The sequence below is a fragment of the Prinia subflava genome, chromosome Z (assembly GCF_021018805.1).
Source record: "Prinia subflava isolate CZ2003 ecotype Zambia chromosome Z, Cam_Psub_1.2, whole genome shotgun sequence".
NCBI classification, from domain to species: Eukaryota; Metazoa; Chordata; class Aves; order Passeriformes; family Cisticolidae; genus Prinia; species Prinia subflava.
Genome location: NC_086283.1, coordinates 71,149,821 through 71,170,042, shown reverse-complemented (window position 1 = coordinate 71,170,042; position 20,222 = coordinate 71,149,821). Strand labels below are relative to the sequence as shown.

At 36.6% G+C, this 20,222-nt stretch overlaps 1 protein-coding gene across 1 annotated transcript in view; it reads left to right on the top strand.

Annotated features, from left to right (window-relative positions):
* Positions 1 to 20,222, top strand: part of COMMD10 (COMM domain containing 10) — a 105,970-nt gene that overhangs the window by 7,776 nt on the left and 77,972 nt on the right. The window contains exon 5 of the mRNA XM_063423127.1: positions 14,749 to 14,859. Coding sequence (XP_063279197.1) covers positions 14,749 to 14,859 — 111 coding nt within the window. The remainder of the gene's footprint in view (positions 1 to 14,748; positions 14,860 to 20,222) is intronic.

Below are 20,222 nucleotides of genomic sequence, written 5' to 3'. Positions count from 1 at the left end.
GAGGGTGCAGATTTCACAACTTTCCTGGACACCTTTTGTCAGTTCTTAACCGCCCTTGAAGTGCCTAAATGTTTTCCTGTGTTCAGAGAGGGCCTCCCATGTTTCAGTTTGTGCCTGTTGCCACTTGTCCTGTTACTGGGTATCTCTGTAAAGAGCCTAGCTCAGTCTATATAGCTTTCCTTCACATAAGGAGTTAAAAAGCTCTCTTTTTAACCTCATATGTGAGGTTAAAGGTTTAACCTTTTTTTCACGTCATATGTGAGGTGCTCCTATCCCTTCACCATCTTGGAGGCCTTTGCTGTACTCTTTCCAGTACCTACATGACTCTTCCATGTGGAGCCCAGCACTGATTATGCTACTCCAGGTGGGGCCTCACTGTTGTTGAGTACAGGGGAAGGATCATTTTCTTCATCCTGTGGGCTGTGCTCCTCTTAGAGCAGCCCAGGATGGCTCATGATCGACTTGGTTTCCACCAGGAGCCTCAGGTTCTTTTTCGCATGGCTTTTTTCCAGCTGGACAGCATCCAGCTTGTCCTGGTGCTTGTCCTCTCCAGTGCAAGACATTTCACTTTCTCTTGTTAAACTTCATGAGAAGAACTGACGTCAGACCATTTCTCCAGCCTGTCCATGCCCCTCTGAATGGCAGCACAACCCTTTGGTGTACCAATCACTCCTCTTAGCTCTTTTCAAACCCCACCTGGAGGAGTATTGTGTGAGGGGCTGGCTGAGGGGCCCCCAGCACAGACAGACCCAGATCTGTTGAAATGGGCCCACAGGAGGGCCACTGAAGTGGTATGAGGGCAGAAACACCTTTGCTGTGAAGACAGACTGAGAGAGTAGAGGTTGTTCAGCCTGCAGAAGAGAAGGCTCCAGAGAAACACTGCTGTAGCCATTCAGCACTTAAAGGGGGCTTACTCAAGAAAGATGGAGAGAGATGGTTTACCAGGGCATGTAGTGGCAGGACAATGGACAATGGTTTTACATTGAAAGATTATGGATTTAGATTGAATTTAAAGAAACAAATTCTTGATGAGGGTGGTGAGACACTGCAGCAGGTTGCCCAGAGAGGTTGTGGATGCCCTGCCATTGGAAGTATTCAAAAGGTTGAATGGGGCATTGATCAACATCTAGTGATCAAGATGTTCCCAGCCCATGGTAGGGAAGTTGGACTAGATGATTTTCAGGGGTCCCTTCCAATCCAAACCATTTTGTTTGCACTGTGAGTGCTGGTTCTTAGTTGGTTTTTCTTTCCTCTTTCATATTCTTTTAAAAATACGTACAGGCTTTTGGTTATCACTGCATATTTGGTAGGGACTGTTGCTGACCTGTTGAAGTGGTGTGCAGCACTACATATGAAATCAGAATTTAATTCATATGTGATTCTTTTGTACTTTCACTTACCATGTGCTTCCTGCACATTAGTAGCTCTGAATTTTCTTTAAAGCAGTGTTAGTGGATGTGTAAAGGGATTGCTTGTGTACAGAATCAGGGTCATATTAACATTACTGAGGTCTTGATAGTTCTGTTACAATAGATACACCTGGACACACTCACAAGACAGAATTTATGAAATAACTAAGAAAGATCTATCTGGAATTTTATATTGTGTTGTACTAAAATCTGTGTGGCAAAATAATTCTAAGTCTTTCTTGACACAGGGTACTTACAGGTTGTCTGTTGCAGAGGTATTGAAATGCTGACAGTACAATATTTTCTGTTGTGTACACAAGAGGGACGGGGCAGTAATCACCATTTCTGTTTCAAAACAGTAAGAAATGTCAGACAGTTTTAGGGTTTTTTTGTTAGGAGTATGGTTTACACATTCAGAAAACATTGGAACCTGTGGGATTGATTAGCTTGTGGTCAAAACTAGTGGGTAACTTAGTGTCTAAATTGTTTGAGGAAAAACCACTCTTTTTTGAACATAGGTGTTTGAATTTTTTGTGCAGACTGCTTAGTAGATAGAGATATTATTGACTTGGGAAATTAACAAAAACTGTGGACCTAAAATAAAGCTGTACTGTTCAATACTATTTCTCATTTCATCTTTTCACTTTTCTTTGCTGAATTATTAGCGGTCTTCAGCTGCCCAGAGTTATTAATTATGCATATTCTGCTGTTGCGTTAATTGATTCTTTGGTCCTTACTCATATGGCAGTGCCTTTATTATATTATTTCTGCTGATGATAATATAATTGTAATTTATTAAGATAATGGTATTTGTATAATTTTTCCTTTGAACACGTTCTTAATCTGGCCTTTAGAATGATAGGCCAGTGATAATATTTTGATATCAATCTGATCCAGTTTTTAAGTCTTTTCTTGGCAATGTATAAATCTAGAAATATAGGCACACTGATCAGATTAAAATGTACTTTTTCCTCCCTGCAAAGAAGAGCTAGATTTTTGATAGGGTTTGTTCCGGATTCTCATGGCAGTTTTACATCAGTTTTGTTGCTTTTCTCCACTTCTTCTCCCCTAATATTATGTTCCCTGCATGTGTTTTCATATTCTGCGCAAATCTCTGTTTTAAGGGCAGATCAAGCTGAGCGCTGTGTAGCTTTCTAGTTTTGGAAAACTATTCAGGGTATCCTTAAAATATATATAGTTAAAACGTTACAAGTCCTATGTTGCCAAGCAGGAGGAGCTTTTTATAGCTTTCAGACAGCATTGCTTAATATAATGATGTGTGGGAATGCAACTAGTGAAGTTATGTACCTAAAATTCTTGACAGAGCTGTCAGTTCTGTATCTTGAGTGCCTATTTGAAGCCATATGGGAAAAACTCTTAAAAGTGATTTTCTCCGAAACTGGCCTTCTTGCTAAGGGTGTATATGTAATGTTAATATGCTAAATTCCTTCTGCTAAATGCTGGCACATCTACAGAAATAGTCTGAAACACATGCATTTTTTGGTTATGCCAAAAAAAAAAAAAAAAGGGAGAATTGATGTGCTGTGTGTGTATTGTGGCAGATTTTTTTTTCTGACATCAGAAGAATGCAAAATAAGGAGGAATACAGTTCAAACTAGTTTCTTGTTAGTCTCTTGTCAGCTAATCATTCTTACAGTGACAAACTGAGGTCACAAAAACAGTGTTGTACCTATGGGCATTGTCACAGTGAATTGTGAACCAGCTTGCATTATGTGATGCCAGTACACTCACAGAGACAAAAGAGATTGCAAATGATGAAATACAAAGTAACAACAGTTTTATACCTAATGAGATTATTTTAAACACATGCTACAGCACAACTGTGTCTTACTCTTTCATTCGTACAGCTTTGTTCATAGGAATTTTAATTGTTTGCAGTTTTTAGGTACTACTTCTTAAGGATTTTTTAGTGAGTTGTTTCCTGTCCTTGCCCTCTTCTGTCTTCTACCATGAAAGTATAAGTTATGAAGGTTGGAAGAAGGTACATTTTGAGAATGTTTAGAAAGATCTATAAGTTTTGTTCTGTACCTATATGCAAAAGAGCATTTTAAAAGATTATAAAAATGAGTACTGTTCGTGTCTTATGTAAATTCCTGTGCAATGCAAACCATAATATTGTTTGTATCAATATGTAAGAGAACTTTTGGAACAGGGGTCTGGTTTTGATTTCAAGGCTTGAAATGACAGGTAACTTCTGGGTTTTTTTTTTAATGGTTACGAAAAATGTTTGTCTTATCTCTGAATAAAAACTGTCCAACTCAATGTTTCCTCCATTGGATCTTGTTATATTTTCTGCTAGATAAAAACACCAGTCAGACATGACTTAATAGAAGTGGTCATGGACTGGTATGCATTTTTACTGCAACTCTGTGCCCACAAATTTACCATAGACAGAGCACAACAGGACGTTTACATTTTGCACAGATTGAACCCCTAAATGCTATGGTTTTTGAAACTGGATGCTGTTTCTAATGCTTGTCATAGAGTGTCTTTCTGTTTGCTTTCAAGCTAGCTGTTTATCAGTAAAAAACAGTTAAAGATGAAAACTTGCAGTAACTTCAATTAATGCAAAGTCTCTTAAAGTTGTTGCAGCTTAGCAGTACTCTTACTCTTCCAATGTTGTGTCATGTTATTTATTTTGTATCCTTCCTTTTGAAGCAGAAGTTCTTTTTGGAGTGTGTCTTTTTTCTGATCTCCAGGGTTAAAGAGGTGAGGGGGTTTGATTTGAATATTGAACAGAGAAGTCTGAAAATACTACTTTCTTGGTATATGTGCTAAGTAAATTTTACTAAAGAGAAAAATGATTTTATCTTTGAAGGCAAAAAATGGGAAATCAAAAGAAATTAACCTCCAGCTAGTCTCTGATTAAGAATCTGGTTAAACTTAGATATTCATCAATAAGGTAGATTTAGGTGCATAATTTGTGCATATTTTCCTTTTAGAGTTAAATCCTAGTATCTTCTATTTTTCATATGCTCTTAATACCTTCTCTGAGAAATAAGTGAAGTACTGGCTCTTTGTTTTGTTCCTGTTGCTTTTTCTAGCATTAATTACAAGCTGAAACTAACAGTTTAATAGAGTTAAAAAACTTACTACTTTTAATTTTAGGGTTTTTTCTGCCTTCTTAAGTTACTGTTGTTTTTTGGAAAAGTTATGCTGAGGAATCCAAGAGTTGCATAGCAAACATGATGTGTTTGTTCACATTAGTGAAGATTCTTCACATTCAGTGCCTGTATCTCACTTGGTTTCATCACTTGACAGAGTCTTTGACCTAACCTATTTTCAGTCTCTTTGTCATAACAGTGCCTTTTTTTGAGGCTGAGATACTTTTCTTCCATTGTGCTCCGTTTGATCAATATTTATTATTCTGTAAATTCACTGTCTGTCTGCCTAGCCTGGTCCAACTCTTTCCTTGCCTTTATAAGTTATACAACTTTGTAATAATAGTTGAAATAACTACCTTTATTTCTAGTTATTGTCTGCTGGTGAAAAATACAGTTCCTCCTTTTTTTTTGTTTGTTTGTTTGCCTATTTGCTGATGGTCTCACAGTATCTACAAGATTAAGGCAGAGTCTGGTTTGACGTTTCATTCTAGTATTGTGTCTAGGGAGATAGGATTTATCCAGGGATTCTTATTTTCTTACCTTCATGAGTGAGAAACATAGCAAAAATATCATTAAAATTACAAAGTCCAGTCTTAAAAATTTAGTGTGAGTCACTGTAGACTGTGCCACTTCTGCTTAACTTGGCTGTGCATAATGTGTTATGACTCACTGTAACTACAGACTTCTAGTTCATAGAAATCTTCAGCCTATTGTACTGAATCTGTTATATGGGTGAGTGCTTATACCTACGGTTTTGTTGATAGTTACATACTATTTTTATGGGGACAGCTCCAAATCTTGTGTTTAATTTGAAGATTTGCGTAACACTGCCATCTGAACTGCCATTAGTGACTGCTAGTCACTAATTTTGTCATTCATATATACAGATAAAACATGAATATTACAAATTTTAAACCTGCCATTAAAGACTACTTATCACTAAAATGACAGAACGCCTCAGTAACCCATTTATGAAACGGGGATACTGAATTGCATTGAAGTTGAGTAAGTTTGTCCAGTAGAGGAACAGATTGTTAACTACTGTATAGTTTATTTTCTATTTTCTATTTAAAAAAAAAAAAGCTTTTCTGTTGCTATTAAAAATGTGGTAAAGGACTGCAGTCAGAAATTTCATGCAACCATATGAAAACCCAGCTGTTCACTGCAGGATTGCTCACCTATGGAGCAATTGTTGCAGCAAGACCTGCTGAAAAGAGGCTGCAGCATCCAGAACTTCCTTCATGCCATCTGAGTTCAGCTGGTCAGTAGCAACAGTGGAGAATGGAAATCAGTGTGTTTGTGCAGTCATCTCCCATGCTCATAATGCTCAAGTTTCCCATCAGGAGAGAACTGGTGTTTGATCTGGGGGTTACCTTAAAAGAAACACTCTCTTCCTGGTTACAGATTATTTCTATGCTGAGGACCGTACCTGTGATGATGGGCAAATTTTGCCTGTCAGTCATTGCCTTCTCTTAAAAATTTGCCCCTTTTTTCTGTTTTAATATTTATTTGCTATATTGAGTACACTTTTGGCTACATCCTGCAGCTGTCTTCCATGCAGTAATACTCTTTTCTTGAGCTGGAGGGAGTTTTTTAAGGGGTTCATAGTCAGGAATGTTTTGTCACCCTTAAATAATTTAAAAATTATTTTCATCACCACAGCAGAAAAAAATGAATATTTTCATGTCTATAATTTTGATTTTTGATTCTGGAGTGCTAAGTTTGCTGATGAAAAGTGGAATTGGCACCTCCGGCTGTAAATTTTAGAGAGAAGAATCGATGATTTCCTCTAGTTTTACGCTGGTGTGATTACACAGATATGTAGTTAGAATAATGCATTGTAGACCATTTTTTTTAATATACAATACACATATAGTCCTCTCCCATCATACAAAACTGATAGTTGATATTGCAAAATGTATGTATAGTTTTAATATATTTTCTTTAAGGGAAAATTATTCATTTATTTAATTGTCACTTAGTATTTTTTTTCTAATTAATTATTGAAAGATGAGGGGAAGAGATCTCCAAACTTTAAACATGAGTATTTTGATTTTCATTTTCTACAATGAATTGAGAACTATTTTGTCTTCAGTGCAAGAACTAAGGATGGCAGTTACTCTTTCAAGAGTTAAACTGACTTAAAGGATGGCTATACTCATTTTCCTCTAGGTTATTTGCTTAGAACAAAAAATACAAGTGAAAGAACTGCACTAGAATATTTCTTATGTTGAGGATTATTTATTTCCTCAAAATATCTTTTTGACTGGAAAACATTTTTAAAAGTTTTGTTGTCAGTGTGATACGAGAAAAAGATTTCCTGAAGATGTCTTTCATATCCTTTTATCTCTTTGCTGTTCATAACAGTTTCAATGAGGATAGTATGGATGGCTTAAATTACATAAACAGCTCTTTCAATTATTCCAGGAAATATTTCATTCATAAAGTTGGACTTTAAAGTTGGACTGTTCCTCTCAACTTAGAGGGAAAAATAACTGAAGTGAATGAGTTAATATCTGAGATAAGATGACAAAATTCTGGTTTCATTTTTTAAAATAAGATGTAATTTCTCTCTTTCTATAATTGTTATATTTGGGACATTATAGATACCTTGCTAAGGTATATGTGGGCAGAGACATTGAGTTGTTGATTTTCCCCATTACTGCAAGCAGTAACATTATATGGTGTCCTTTTTCAGTTTGTCCGGCTTCATTTTTAAGATACAGTTTTTGCTCACATAGCACCTATTCAAGGGTAGTTCCTTTTTTCTTCAGCTGTGACAAATCTAATTCCTCAAGAACAGGCTGAAGGTTGGGATTTTCATCCTCCTTTTTTGCACTCTTCCACAGTGTTATTTACTCATTCTTGACACTAAAATAGTAAGTGTTTAGACTTTGCAGTCTTAAGATGTCAATATTTGCTTTTATCTATTAATTAAGGGAGCCTATTAAGTTGGGAGCACTCCGGCATTGATGTAGTGAAGCTCAATTTACCTCCAAGAGTAGATCCTGTGTGTAAACTGATATATGCTCTTACAGATACACCACATTTAGTAGAAATAGATAAGGAGACTGTAACTTTGAAAAATAGTGCCATGTACTTGTGCATTATAATGGTGTTTTTAATAGAAAGAGCTTCAAACGTGTCAGTTTCTTTCTTGGGCTATGAAAAGCGTAATCTGATGTTCAGTAACATTGTAGTTATTGCAAACACCAGATTTTGAACTAAATGCTCTCTCAAAATAAGGATTAAATTATTTGAAAATCAAATGGGTGGATCTATATACCAGTAGAGCATGACACTAATTTCTGAATTGCTGTAACTGACTTACTTTATCTGCAATAGTTTGTTTGGCTTCAGCCTAATGAAGGGCTGTTGTCTCTGGTACCTGTAAAAAAATGAGCCAGTAATAAGTTATTGGCATTCTGTTTCCTTTATGCAGTTTTTAAAACCTCAGAAAAATGAAGTCAATTTCACTACTTCAGCATGTCCTCAAATTAATCAGACTGCCTGAGAGTGGAAGTAACTAGATGCACTTAAACTACCCTGAAGTCAATCTTTGAGTATGGACATAAATTCAGGAGACTGAATGTTATTTCTTAGTTATGCAAGTCTACAGAAGCCTTCTGTGCCATAGAAAGCTGTTGACAACCAAGAACAGGGGGTGTCCATGTTAATCAAGTCTTTCAGCACCACCAGTACCAGGACGAGTTGACCCCACAAGGGCAACGTACAGGAGAGCTGGAGAAGAACTTTTTACAAGGGCATGTAGTGATAGAATGAAGGGAAATATCTAAAAACCGAGAAAGACTAGCTTTTGTTCAGATATTAGGAAGAAATTCTTTACTGTCAGGGTGGTGAGGTACAGCAATATGTGGCCCAGAGGAGCTCTGGATGCCCTATCCCTGGAAGTGTTAGAGGCCAGGCTGGATGTGGCTCTGCGTAACCTGGTCTAGTGGAAGTTGTCCATATATGTGGGGGAGAGGGGAGTTGGAACTAGATGATCGTTAAGATTCCTTCCAACACAAACCATTCTATGATTAGAAGCAGTTAGTTTTCTGCCAAGATTTGAGTTTGCAGAGGGAATGGCAGAATTTATTTTCATTCGTGCTCATGTTACTGCCTTTTAATTCTGACTGTGGGCCACGAGCTCAGTTTCCTTTAAAATTCTCCTCAGTCATGTTAGAAGGCTTTAGCAGTTCCTTATCAACTTTGTGGTAATGAAGATCTTTTGCTACTTAAAAAGACACATTAGGGAGTTTTGTTGCTTTAAGAAAGTTCAAGCAGACAAACTAAACCATAGCCTGTTGACAGTGGATGAGATAGTGAACTGAAATGACACTGTTGAAAAACTGTATTATACAGCTGATTTTCAAAGATTACAGTTATGTGGTAATTTTATCACGTTTATTTATTTCCAGTTGCCTTTAAGCTATACTGAAAACATTTGTTGGTGTACTAGTAGTAGACTCCTACAAATTGGGTATGTCAGTTTGCCTGTGGTGTATGTTCCTTTCCCATCCAGATCTTTCATAACCTATTTTCCTTCATAAGCATAAAACTACAGGACACTTGCTGCTAGTTTGGAATTGTTTCTGCATTCTTTGCCAATTGGGTTTCTTAACCAGTTCAGCCCAGAACTGTGTTTTTCTCCCTTTTTTAGATTTTAAGATGAAACACTGGTTATGAGCATTGTTCTTGCTCTTTGCTAACTGCTAATCAGAATTTACTGCTCTGCCAGTAGAAATGCTCATGGTCATTTGGTTGCTAGAGAGGTTAATACTGGATATGATAGGATCTTCATACTCTTTCCTGTAGCCAGGTCATATGTAGTGGATTGTTAAGTAGCATTTAACCGGTAGTGCTGATTAATTGTCCACATATTTTGAATCAAGTATATTTTCTTAATATAACATTTTATTCTGTTTAGTGAAAGCTAGGTGTTCTGAAAGCAGCAAATCTTACCAAGAAAATGGAGAGCAAGAACCTGAACAAAATAGTTAGATCTTCATAACAGATTGAATTTGATCTGTAAAGTTATTGACTGTCTCATAACGGTCTAAATGCCTGGTGGTTATAAAAACCTCAGTGCTGTTGATTTTATGTGTTCAAGCAGATTTTCCATAGTGTAGTTCTTGCAGGTTCATTGCTGAATGAGTTGTTGAGCAACTCATTTTTGCTCTTTCTGTGAGTATATGCTTAAAGCACTTTCTAAGGGACAAAAGGTGCCAAATCATGGATGAGGAACAGTGATTTGCATGGTATTATGATATCCTGCTGGCACTGTGGTAAGAAGTAAGCTGCCACATCAGTGACTTCTGAGAGGCAGATAATACTGATCTTCTGTAGTTTCTGTAATGACTTGTTATGACCCTTCTAAAATCAGATAATTTACATAAAAATTCCAGTTTTCTGCTTTAAAACGAAAACAAACTTCCAGTCTTTATCAGTGTAGAGACAGACAGGAGGTGTGATCTCAGTTTATCAGCCAAGACCAACTGAAAAATATCCCCTTCTCCTGCTCTGGTACTGACTGAGTATTTAAGCCCCTTTTTTCTGTCATCCTTTAAAAATACTCAACCCTGCTTCAGAAGTTTGGCTGGAGTTGGAGGTATTAGGTAAGACATTTTAGGTGAATACATATTTTCTAAAATTCTGTTCCACTTCATTGTCCCTGTTTCACAATACTTCCCCTTATTTTGTTTCTTCAAATTAAGTCCTTGCCATCTATTTTTTTATTGTTAGTTGTTTACTTGGGCTCTGTCCTTGCTGTTTCAGGTTGGAGCCCTGCAACATGCCTGTTATTGACATTTATTCTGCTTCCTTCTCATGTTGTCCTTCATTTGTAGTCTGATAGCCTGGTTCTTGTATAGTTAAGATGATTAAACTGAATTTCTTTGCCAAAGAACATTTATTTGATTTCTCATTGAAGAATGTAAAATAAATATATCTATGTAGCTGAGAGAAGTGTTTTTTGACAGCTAATACAGGAACTTGTCCTATTTGACAGACTTCTTGAATTTCTTCTCAGTGTAGGTTTAATTTGTAATAATTTGTAGGTTGGTGGGCAGCAAAAAGTAAAAGTGAGGAACTGTGGTGAAAATATGCCAGGAAGAGACAAAAGAGTTTAAAAAACCACAGTGGGCTGTAAGAGAAGTGGTGGGTTCTGTGGGTTCTAGTTTTGACTGTGTGAACCTTGATTTAGCTGGAGATTGTGCTCGAGGTTTATGTCAGCTGTAAAGGCTGCCTTGACATTTCATGCACTGGGCTTTCTCAAGAGAGTGACTTTCACCCAGATGTTTTACCATAGTTATGTTAGATTGATGATGGTCTTGTCCGACTGTGTACAATACTACACTCTACTATATAGCATGGAAAACAGTCAGCTGGACAGCACTTGAGTTGGAAAATCTGACATTTTACACTGAAAGAAAATTACTATGGCCATCACAGACAGACCACAGGTGATGTTTTTATGTAAAGGTGCTGCTCATCTTGAATTGAAGGGTCAGATCAGCTAGTAGGGGGACTGGCTCCTTTCTATTGTGGATGTGCCCTGGGACAGCTGTGGGTGGCCACTGAGAACACTGTGGGTAAGGGAGTACAGAGGTGGTTCAGCAAGCAATGACACCTTACCTCTTCTACAGCCAGTACTGAGTGGGTGCTGGAAGGGGGACGTATGTGAGTTCTTCTGTGTCTGTTAGTCCTGAATGCAATGGTAATCTCTTCAGAAGCCTTCAGAATGAAACAAGATGGACACAAGAACTGAGGATTTACAGGGGTTGTTGAAACTTCCTCATATATTTATTGCCCTGACTTATTTGCCAGAGGGTTCATGGAATAGATGTGAAGCATTTTCATACATTCTTACTGTTGGTTTTGTTTAGTTCCTATGTTTATTTCCCTTCCCTTTTTACAGCTTGCGCCTGTTTGCCTTTTTTTTTTTGTTTTGTTTTGTTTTGTTTTTTTGTTTGTTTGTTTTTGTTTTTGTTTTTGTTGGTTTTTTTTTTTACTAAACATAACCTTGAAGTTAAATAAGTGCCAGAGATATCAGTAAGAATTTACAGCAATAAACAGTATCTTTTCAACAGTGTTTAGTGTTGCAGTGACAAGGTAGCTTACACATTTCTAACCTGCTGATAAGAAATTGTGAAAAGAAGCTAAAGGTCTACAGTAGTTAAAACCATGGCTTTGTTTTCATGCTAGGCATGGAGAAATACTTCTCTTCTGTCCCAGTAAGTGCTTTTCATTTAGTATATCACAGATTCAGGCATTGTCCTTCAATCATTCTTTTTTCTGTAACAAATTTTATACCAGAAGTAAAAATAATGTTATAGTCCTTTCATATTTGAAAATAAATGCCCTAAAGTATGTACCACTTGTGACTGACAAGTACTTTGCCTTGACATAAGTGCTATGCAGAAACATGTCACTACTCTCAAAAGGTTAATTGACATTGCAGGATGTTGAATGTCTTCTAAGTAAACAAACACAACCATTGCCAGATACATGCTGCATTTTTCTTTCAAGAAAACAGACCATTTTGATCCCTTAGGCAGCGTCCTATCTATTAATTAAAATTATTCTCATACATATAAACATATTCTGTGTTTAAAACAGAAAACAGACCTGAATTGTATAGGAAAACAAAGTAATTTTTGAGGTAAAGCAATATAAAACAAGAGTTACAGCTACTCTTCAGCTATAAACTCAGGCCAGTGTGCTGCCACATGTATTGTATTTGTTCTGAGCCCTCTTCAGTATTCTGGGATAGATGTGTATTAAAAGTAAAATAGAAAACACAAACTTGAATTTCGTTTTTGTTTTTGGTTTTGGTTTTTTTGTTGTTGTTGTTGTTGTTTTGTTTTGTTTTGTTTTGTTTTGTTGGTTTTTTGGGTTTTTTTGGGGTTTTTTTGGTGGTCTGTTCTTCATACCTCACAGAGTACCAGTATTTAACAGCTTCAGAAAAGTCTTAAAAGTCAGGCTTCCTTGGATATTGTTTTTGTCTCTAGAGGTATTGTTTTATGATCAGGAGTAAGTTGCTATCCTGTCTAAGGCTTAAATACTACAGTCATAAACTGTTTAAGTAGCTGATAGAAAGTCCTTTCTAAACTGAGGAGCTGAGGGCTTGAACCATAGTGACTGCAGCATGAAGAGCTGACACATTCCAGAGCTTGATGTCTCTGTGTTTGTCCTTAGTGGTTAGGTGATTTATCAGTAGGTGACACTGTGCCTAGTTGCCTGCTTCCACTATAACCCGTAACTTAGGATCTGAGTCATTTTCTGTTGGCTATTATCAATTTTCTTAAATGAACTACACCTTTTTTTCGTGATAAAAAACCTAAAGTTTTTTAGTTTGTTTTTTTTTAAAGTACTGTTTTTATGCTCCTGAAAGATTCAGAGTTAATTTCTGAATTTCATTGAAGTTTGTGGAGAGAAAAATGTTTTCTAGTTATATCATTCTGATATAATTTCCTGGAAAGTACTGGCTACCACAGGGATTTAACAGAGTTGTCCATTGGTGTGATTGACTTGAGCATGTAGACAGAATCTTGTTTTGTGCTTTTGAGTGGGATGGGCTATGCACTGTTATTTTCACTAACCAAGATGTAATCAAGTTAGAGAAAATGAAAGCAGAATTATGATTAAAAATTCTATAATATAAATATTAAAATATAAAAAAATGCTTTTATAAGTTACGTAACTTTTCTTTAAAGCATCTTCTAATTCATAGGCTATGGGCCTACTGTTTTTAAAGCTATGCTCAAAATGAAGTACCACACTTGGAACATCTTCACTGGGTCCCTTTGTGTGGTCTGCATGCTTTCATGGATTTGATTAAATGTAAACTTCCTATTTTTATGACAAATTGATGTTTGAATGGTGCATTGATTGCAGAGCAGCTGACAGATTTCAGGCTGACCTGCTGAAGTTCTTCCTGCTGTCCTATTCCTAGCTGCACACAAAGTCAATCTGAGATGGTGTCTTTCCCTTAACTGTGGCCTTGACTAAACTATCTAACCATCTTGTACTGGCCTTGGTGGTTAAGATACATCGTGATACGTAGTTTTCCTTCTGGTATGCTTAGTCTTGTGAAGGCTGCGTTTGTTACATAGTTCTACTATTGATCGGGCCTACAGATAAATGCATAAGGTACATTAGTATGTAAATGTAAATTTTATAGCTGCAAGAAATTTTGGAAGTTCTGTCTTGAGATATGTCCATGGAAGAAACTTTTTCCTGTCTTTTGTCTAGAGATTACTGTCACTGTAGGATGCAGGGCATGTATTGCTGTTCACAATACAAGGCCTTTGGCGTGGCTTTATTCTTTTTATGATTTTAGCTGAATTCAGCTGTTAGATTGGTAAGAGGTTGACCAAGATGTGGCACACTTCCGCTTTTACCAAGTCAGCCACAATATTTACTAGAAGAGAGGGGAAACTAGGTTAAAAGGAATTTCTGTGAAAATTTTCTTGGCAGATGGTAAGACTTTGTATTTCCACTTCTTTTTATTCACTAAAGCCAGGAAGATCATTTTGTGGAAGCCTTGTAGTTCTATTGTAGTGTACTTCATTTGTGCATGAGCAGTACCTCAATAATGTTTGAATATAACTTCAGATTAATGATGAAAAAAGAATTTGAAATGTGAGAGTTTTTTTAAAATTTTCTATTAAAAATTCTATTGCTCACATGCTTACCTGGGTTTTGTCCTTTCAGCATTAATGATTCAAAAAGCAGAATTATTTTTGTTGTTAAGATCTCCATCTGGTTCAACACATATGAGTAGATCTGTGGATTAAGAAATCACCATTTTTGAGTGGTTTACTATTTACTGTTTTTTTTTCTTTTTCCTAAAAGTAAAATAAATATGAAATGAAATTGAATCTGCAACTTTGCTGATAAACTTCCTCAAGAAGAGGAAGCTACCGTATTCTGCATCGGTAGTTGTGTTCTATGGATTGGGTCTATCAGATCTGAGACATAGGAAGTTGCTTTATTTGAGTGGTCGTAGGCAGTTTGAATGGTAATTTTGACAAGAGAAAAGCAAATCTGTCTTGGAGTCCAGGATAATTTGAGGGAAATGCATTGTATACAAATGCTTAACATTTGTAGAGTGTGGCACTGTGTTCACTGACACAGACTACTGGCAGTTTTGAAAGTTGACTTCAGTGCTTCTGTACCATCTGACTGTCATCTAAACTTGTGTTTTGTAGCTTGAAACAATTGGATGGCAGCTTAATCTTCAAATGGCAGAGTCCATGCAAGCAAAGCTGAAGTCTCCTCAAGCTGTGCTAGAGCTGGGAGTGAGCAATGAAGATTCAAAGGTAAGAAATACAAGTCAGGAGAGTTGGAAAAAGTTGTGGTAATAGCCTTATGTTAATGTTCTGTTACAGGCATCCATTTTAACTCTTAATTGTTATTCTTGTCATTATTTTTGTTTTTATATTTTGTAAAGGTTATAGTAAACACTTGGAATTCTGAAACACTGATACAATAGCATAAATATTCGGTAGACTGAGAGCTGTGTTACCATCTCTTTGGACTGTAACAGGAGAAATAGGGAATATGGTTATTTTAGGTTTCTGGAATGTTTTTGTAGATAGTTTATTTTTATCACATAGCATATGATTGTGGTTCTTATGCTTTTAATACATAGTAGGTTGCAGCCTTTTACCATGTGTGTAGTTACATAAGACATTGCTCATCACTTGCAACCTTTCTGTGCTAATAATGTATTTACATGAATGATGACACTATGTGAGGCCACAGAAACCCAGTATTTGGAGTTTTTAAGGTAGAGTCTTAAGTTCAAGGATTTTAATGACTTGGTGGCATATCAGAACCCAAACTCACTAAAGAACATAAATTTTTATTTATAAAATCTGTGTCTTTTGTTAGCCAGCATATTTCAAGTTAGACATGATTTGCTTTTAACCTTATCTTGCTAATGGAAATTGGAGTCTTTAGTTCTGTGGTATCTGTCAGAATGTTTACCTATGAAAAATCCAGTATAAGGAGCTTGAGGGGAGAAATCAGAACTTAGTGATGCTTTAGCATTGCATTTAATTCACAGTAATTTTACTTATGTGAGTGGAATTTCTGATTTATGGTGAAATAAAAGAGAATACACAGCTTATGTTTGTGCTTCTCACTAAGACCTGCAGCAGTTGTATTTTTTTCAGCGTTTCATTGCTGCAGGTATAGGGACTGGACAAAATTTTATGCCCAAGCTGCATTGGTGAGCATTGCATACATATTCAGTTCTTATGGCAAAACTATTAAAAATAGAGAGGGAAAATATCATTTTCATGTAAGACAGTTTCTCTTTTGTACAAACAGAATTCAGATAGTGGACTTTTTCTATTGTTTCCTCTCTTACATTTTTTTGTGGATATGTCTAGATACTAAGATCAGAATTAATTTGCAATAATTACAAGCCTAGAATAAACTCATGATGGGCATTTAGATAAAACAGTGCAACAAGAAAACTGATTCTCTTTAAAAATCTGGGTTAGTGTGAAGATCACAATAGGATTACATTCTAGTACATGAGATGGACTAATCTTTGCTTAGTATGGATAATTTTTCTGGTGTATTTTGCATCTTTGTGATCTCTTGGTGCATTAAATATTGTATCTAAAAATCGTAGCTACTACAGACCTTTTATTTTCCTCTACAAAATTATGTATATGTCTTTTGTGCGAAATGTGGCCTGAATTTAAAGTATATGTTCTTAATGATTGTATTTTTTTTCACTTTTTTTTTTTTTCATAATTCGTGGTTTTAGTGACTTGAAGACAAAATCCTGTTACAGAGGAGCTTTCATGGTCTGGCTCATTAGGGGGCAGTAGTGCTCTTTGTTACCCTGGTTCCTTGCTCTCTTTGAGATAATACTTAGAATCAATTCTGAAGTCAGTTATTGTGGGAAGTGTTTAAGTGTTTACATTTCTAATCTGTATATGACAACAGAAGTTTCTCTTGTGTATATAAAAAATAAAGCCTATTAATAGAAAACCGTTCTGAGCAAGGTAAATGAAATGGGCTATTATTTTCAGTTTTGCTCACTAAAATTAATTATACATTAGTGTTTACTACAAATCACACTACCTAAAGAACATTTAAACAGTTCTTATTCACAAGATGACATTTAAAATTAGTATTTAAATTATCTCTCCAGGAGAGGTAATCATACAACCTGTGGCTATGTGGATGTTTCTTGTATGTTGAGAAAAAAAAAGAAATCTGCTATATCCTGTATAAATATTTATAGAGTACCTTTTGTCAGCTTCAGATGAAATGCAGAGTCCCAGAGGAATAAATCCATCGAAATGCAAAAGTAAGTGTTCTTTAGTTCTTTCAGGTGGTTCAAGCTGCTAGTGACATTTGCATTTCCCAGGACATACACTGCCTGTGACTACCAAGAATTGTGATCAGAGCCCATGATTTTTTTAAAACTGTTTTTTACTGGTTTTTGTAGCAGATTTGCTGTTTGCTTATATTCAGAGGTGGAATTATGCTCGTGTTAGCCCTCGTGTGAGCAGGGAGGTGGATCAGGTGGGCTTCCAGACACTGCCTTCCAGACCAAGTTGTCCTGTGATCTAGGTTGCTTTGGTTGCTGCTGATGTTTTGTAGGAGAAAGACAAAAAAGACACTTCCAATTAAAAATCTAATTAACAGTGTTTTATTACAGTGATTAATTCTTTCAAATGTGTAATTGCATCTCAGAATCTGAGGGAAGTGAAATGTCTATGAACTAGACACAAAACAAACTAATATAATAGGAAACATCTTTTTAATTTGCAAGGTCCCTTTGCTTCCCTTATGACATTTTGCTAAGTTTAGGTGACATCAAGATGTGTAACATATCAGCTGTGTATAAGGGGGTTTTTTTTAATAATAAGTTGATTGCAACATGACAATCTGGACATTCTGTACAGAGTATCATTATTTTTATGGCTATGGGTTCAATTGATCAGCAGAAGGAGCACAGATGAACAATCCTGACAATTTGTGTTGCTAATTTAGATTTTTAATTTGGAAACAAAGACTGATCCCCAAAAGTGCTGTGTTTATTTAATGTTTTGTTCCTCCAGAAATCTGCTTGGTAACTATCCACATAGACACACCCTCTCACATTCCTTCCCACTGTTAACAGCAGTAATTCCTTAGGCTATCTAGTCCAGACTGTTTAAACAACTGTGATAATTTTATGTAACCACAGGAGGAGCCATAGAAGTAAATAAATAAATAATATCAAAGTGTGTAGAAAGGTTGAAGGGCTTTAGAAAAGTCACACAATTGGTGCTGAACATCTTCACAGAGGAATATGAAGAGTAGGAGTGTGTTCTTAAGGAGTTGTTGCTATTACTCATCATTAAGAAGATCCAGTAAGACATATTACTATATAAGGTATTTGTTTCTGTGTATTTTCACACATGATCTGTAGTTACAATTTATGCTTGAAAATTGTCAGGATAAATAAATTATTCTTGCCCAGTTGTCTCTCAATAGTTATCCAATTTTCTTCTGTAAATCCATTCCACAGATTTTATTAGATTCAGTTATCTAATTGCAATTTGTGCTGTGGAAGGCTTTGCTGTTTTCTTGGTTTTCTTTCTCCTTATTTAGTCTGTGAATTTATTCTTAACAATAAAGGACTTCTTGGGGAAGCTCTGTTTTTCAGTATAAATACTATATAGAGATTCCTTGTGAAAATCAATATTTTACTTCTTTTGTTTCTTCTTTATAGATGTATTTGAAGAATTTTTACAGGATTTTATCTGCTAATGCAAGATAAAAAGTAACTGATAATTGTGCTGGTTTGTGGAACCTGCCAGTGTAATACTTTTGCTGCAAGACCAAGAATATTAGAATTCTGTTATCCTGATTTACTTTTATTTCCTTTTAAATAATTTCCCCTAACATCAAAATGCTTTAACAGGGGAATGTAACACATGAAAGACTGCGACAAATTAAGAGAGATGGGCAATCACTAACCAAATGAATTTTAATCAGGACAAATGCCAGATTCAGCATTTGGGATGAGGTGACCCTGGATGTACAGACACACTGGGGAATGAGATGCTGGATAGCAGCGCTGTGAAAAGGGATGTGGGGGTCCATGGCAAGCTGAACATGAGTCAGCAGTGCCCTGGCAGCCAGGAGGCCAAGCGTGTCTGGAGTGCATCAGTGACAGCATCAGCAGCTGGGCAAGGGAGGGGATTGTCCTGCTCTGCTCCGAGCTGGGGCAGCCCCAGCTGGAGTGCTGAAGGCAGCTTTGGGTGCCACAATATAAAGCAGATACTAAGTTTAATATTAGAGAGTGTCCACGGGAGGGCCAGAAAGATGAATGGTCTGGAGGTGAAGTGACACAAGCTGCAGCTGAGGTCTCTTTGTTCAGCCTGAAGAAGAGACTGAGGAGACATCTCACAGCAGTCCAAAGCTTCCTTGTGAGGGGAAGAGGAGGGGCAGACACTGATCTCTTCTCTCTGGTGACCAGTGACAGAACCTGAAGGAAGATCATGAAGCTGTATCAAGGGAGGTTTTGGCTGGATATTAGTAAAAGGTTGTTTACCCAGGGGGTGGTTGGGCAACTGGAACAGGCTCCCCAAGGAAGTGGTCACAGCACCAAGCCTCACAGAGCTCGAGAAGCATATGGACAATGTTCTCAGGTACATGGTGTGACTCCTGGGGCTCTGAAAGGACAAGAGTTGGAGTTGGACTTTGATGATTCTTGTGGGTCACTTCCACCTCAGGATGATTCTATGAAAATCAAACTGCAGTCTGATTACGTTTGAAACTGAGCTAATACTACATATTCATCATTCTACAGAGTAATTAGAAATCTAAAAATCTGCAATTATGTTTTACTTGTTAAAATAACAGCATATATGTTGGGCTTTTTTTTTTCCTGGTTTTTACAGACTTTCTATATATTTCTGGACACTGAACAAAATTTATATCTTTTTGCTCTGTTTACTTTAATAGTTACATCATTCTGCTTTCTGAGTTTTCCATTGTGATTACTTTTCCCATTTTTTAGAAAAGAAAAATCCCAAAGCAAAGTAAATGAGAAACAAATCTTCTATCAGAGCTACATCAGTTACTTAATTCGCACTGTGGATTCTCTTCAGGCTGTATGGCAAGCAGGCAGGACCTGAACATTGATCAATGTTTAAGGAAGTATGGTGGTACTTTGCCTTCCACCTCAGTTTAGCCCTTTGTTTTTCTCTGAAGAGGATTTGTGTTTCTGGAGTGGCACAACAGGAAGAGTTGGTGGATGCTACTAATATGATCCCACTTCTGAAATGTAGGAGGTGGCAGAATTGAGCATGTACTCCTTTCATTTGTCATTTCAGTCCTTGCCTTTGGGGATGATGCATTTAGGTGGCCTTTTTTTTCCTTTTTTTTTTCAAAATAGAGGAGTAATTTTTATCTGTAGGGCCTTCAAAAAAGAGGACACTTGAAAGTGCTGAAATGCTGAAAGAACTATGATGAGGTCCAAAGATGAAACAATTGTAAATTGCTTCCCACGCTCATCAGCTCCCTCTCAACCACTTTGTTTTCTGATGAGGACATCACCCTTTTTCTTCCCAGAGCACAAACAACCTCGTATGTACACCCTGGAACTGCGCTTAGTTTTCTCATCAAGCTTATTTGTAAATCTCTAACAATTGCGAAAAAAAAG